General features: G+C 43.5%; 1 protein-coding gene across 1 annotated transcript in view; it reads right to left on the bottom strand.

Annotated features, from left to right (window-relative positions):
- Positions 1 to 362: 362 nt before the first annotated feature.
- The window catches only part of LOC138056949 (uncharacterized), a 4,542-nt gene continuing 2,603 nt past the window's right edge, over positions 363 to 2,301 (bottom strand). Inside the window, exon 3 of the mRNA XM_068902941.1 lies at positions 363 to 2,186. Coding sequence (XP_068759042.1) covers positions 1,156 to 2,186 — 1,031 coding nt within the window. The 3' untranslated portion in view covers positions 363 to 1,155. The remainder of the gene's footprint in view (positions 2,187 to 2,301) is intronic.

Here is a 2,301-nt window from a genome sequence, read left to right as displayed (position 1 = left end):
TTCAGGTGTGGAGCTCCGATTTGTTTGCCTTATTGGACTAAGGAAAATGGTGTTAGCAAGACAGTTACCATCAATTCCCGGCGGATTTGGTTCGAACTCGAACTCAAACTGTTACCCTAAGGCCACCACACCCCTTCTTTGACACCATTGAAAGGCACCTGTGGCTCCCTTGCTTTATACGGTGAAAAGCTCGCATAGGTTCATTGTTTAACTTTTTCCGGCCTTTGGTTTAGCTGGTTGTTAATTGTCTTAACTTATGTAACAGAGTTTATGATGTTCTACTCCGATAATGTCCGTTTCCTCTGCTCTATTTGAGCAAAAGTGGAATTTCTTGGTAGGTAAACATGAGTGAAACACGTCTATTTATGCGTGCCATCTATTTTATTTGTTTTTGGCAATAAACCAAAGTATACATTGTTATGTCGGAATACAACTGAAGTAACCTGTATTACATATTCATTCAATATATTTAAAAGTAAAAAAGTTCTCTGATCTCTTGGTTCTCTTAAAATTATTGAATGGTCGAGAAGACGAAGACGGTCTAAGATTATACGGATTAGTGCTTTTTACAGCAGTGGACACCAAGTATGATAATGGGTGGTCACGGGTGTCCATCATCTCACCCAGTGTAGTCTCGTTGGCTAGCAACAGTGCTTGTCTATATGAACTGTTAGGATATATGATTTTAAGTGCCCTTTTTTGCACGGACTCTATTCTACCTGAGATAGTCAGGAATGTCTTGCCACACCTGTACTAAAATCGGTCTACTAAAGACTTTCAACGTGTCTTGTTCTTACATGTACACGTCAGCTCTCTTTATAATAATTTGAGAGCGTGTAGTTTCTTTGATGCTTTAGCGGTAATATAGTCAACATGGCAGTTCCATTTCAAGTTCTCATTAATGATTACTCCAAGCAGTTTAGCTAGCAGCTTATAGATAAAACCCGCAACGAAAATAATAACTTTTTTTCCAAACACCTACCCCAAAAGGTTTGTCTGACTCTGGATTTCAATATTTTGACTTAGTTAGATGAAACAATACAGACTTATTAGACTACATTCCAAACCAGCAATTTTCCTATTTAACGATACCGAACCCAAATAACATAGAGTTCAAAGCCTGTTAAGGGGCTTGTGATCTCATTAGAAGACAATTTAACGACTTGCCTTCATCGTCTTGGACGGCTTCGGCTTCCTGAGTACTTCATCCTGCATGGCTGGGATGATTCCCTTGCGAAAGGCCACAGACAGCAGCTCATCGGCATCTTTGATGTTGGGATACTGACGTATCGCCCATTTCAAGTACACCAGGAACTCGTTCCAGTCAATATAGCCATCGTTATCCATATCAATGGCTTTCAGCGCCTTCTGCGTATCCCGACAAATAAAGCAGCCGAAGTAGGGAGCCATGAAGCCATTATAGAAGGAACAGAACTTGAGAAGGTCGTCAACGTCTTTATCCTCCTCGATGTCCCATTTGTCCCAGATCCTGCGGACCTCTTCGATGAGATGCTGGGCGTGCTCACTTTTCACCTCTGCCTCTTCTATCACCTCTGCCATCTTGGCGGTGAGTTTTCCTCCTGCTCGATCAAACAGGAGAGCGATGCCCACTGCACTCATGTATTCTTCCTTCCTGTTGCCGGTCAGATCTTCAAGCATTTTCTCTTTCATGGTATGCGCCATTTCCATCGTAAACTGCGGATCTGCACCAAACAGATCTACCATCCTCTCGTGGATCATGTCGTCGGAAGACAGAGTGCTGATTCTAACTGGAGACTCCTCTCCAAAGAACTCGGCTAGATTGAAGTCGGTCTCTCCAACTGTACCACCAGCAATGCCTCCAAAGTCGAATGCCAAGTCCAGCGCCCTTTCGCCGTAGATAACTTGTTTAGGATGAGGAGGCATCCCTGTAGTGATCTTAGTCACGTTGCATGCGGCTTCCCTCAGCTGTGTACACTTGTAACTATTCTGGACTTTGGTGTTGCCCATTCGCACAAGATTCATCAGCGTCACGGTAGAACACGCGTGACCAAGAGCCGCTCCTTCTTCGCAGACGCTCGCCCAGATGCCGTTGGCTCCGTTGACAAGACATTCAAGTTGCGTCATTTCTCCGAGGGCCCACTTCTTATGGACATGGGCCAGAAGATGTCCAGACCATCCACGGTAGTCCATGATCTTACGAACACCTATACAGTAAAATATGTATTACTACAAATGCTCTGTTATCCCTAATTATGACTCAAACAGTGAGAAAGAATGACCTTTTATTGTTTTCTTGTGATGTTTGGGTCGTTTCGACTA

The sequence above is a fragment of the Montipora capricornis genome, chromosome 7 (assembly GCF_036669925.1).
Source record: "Montipora capricornis isolate CH-2021 chromosome 7, ASM3666992v2, whole genome shotgun sequence".
NCBI lineage: Eukaryota > Metazoa > Cnidaria > Anthozoa > Scleractinia > Acroporidae > Montipora > Montipora capricornis.
The sequence above is the reverse complement of the archived record's forward strand: the minus strand, read 5'-3'. Positions and strand labels throughout refer to the sequence as shown.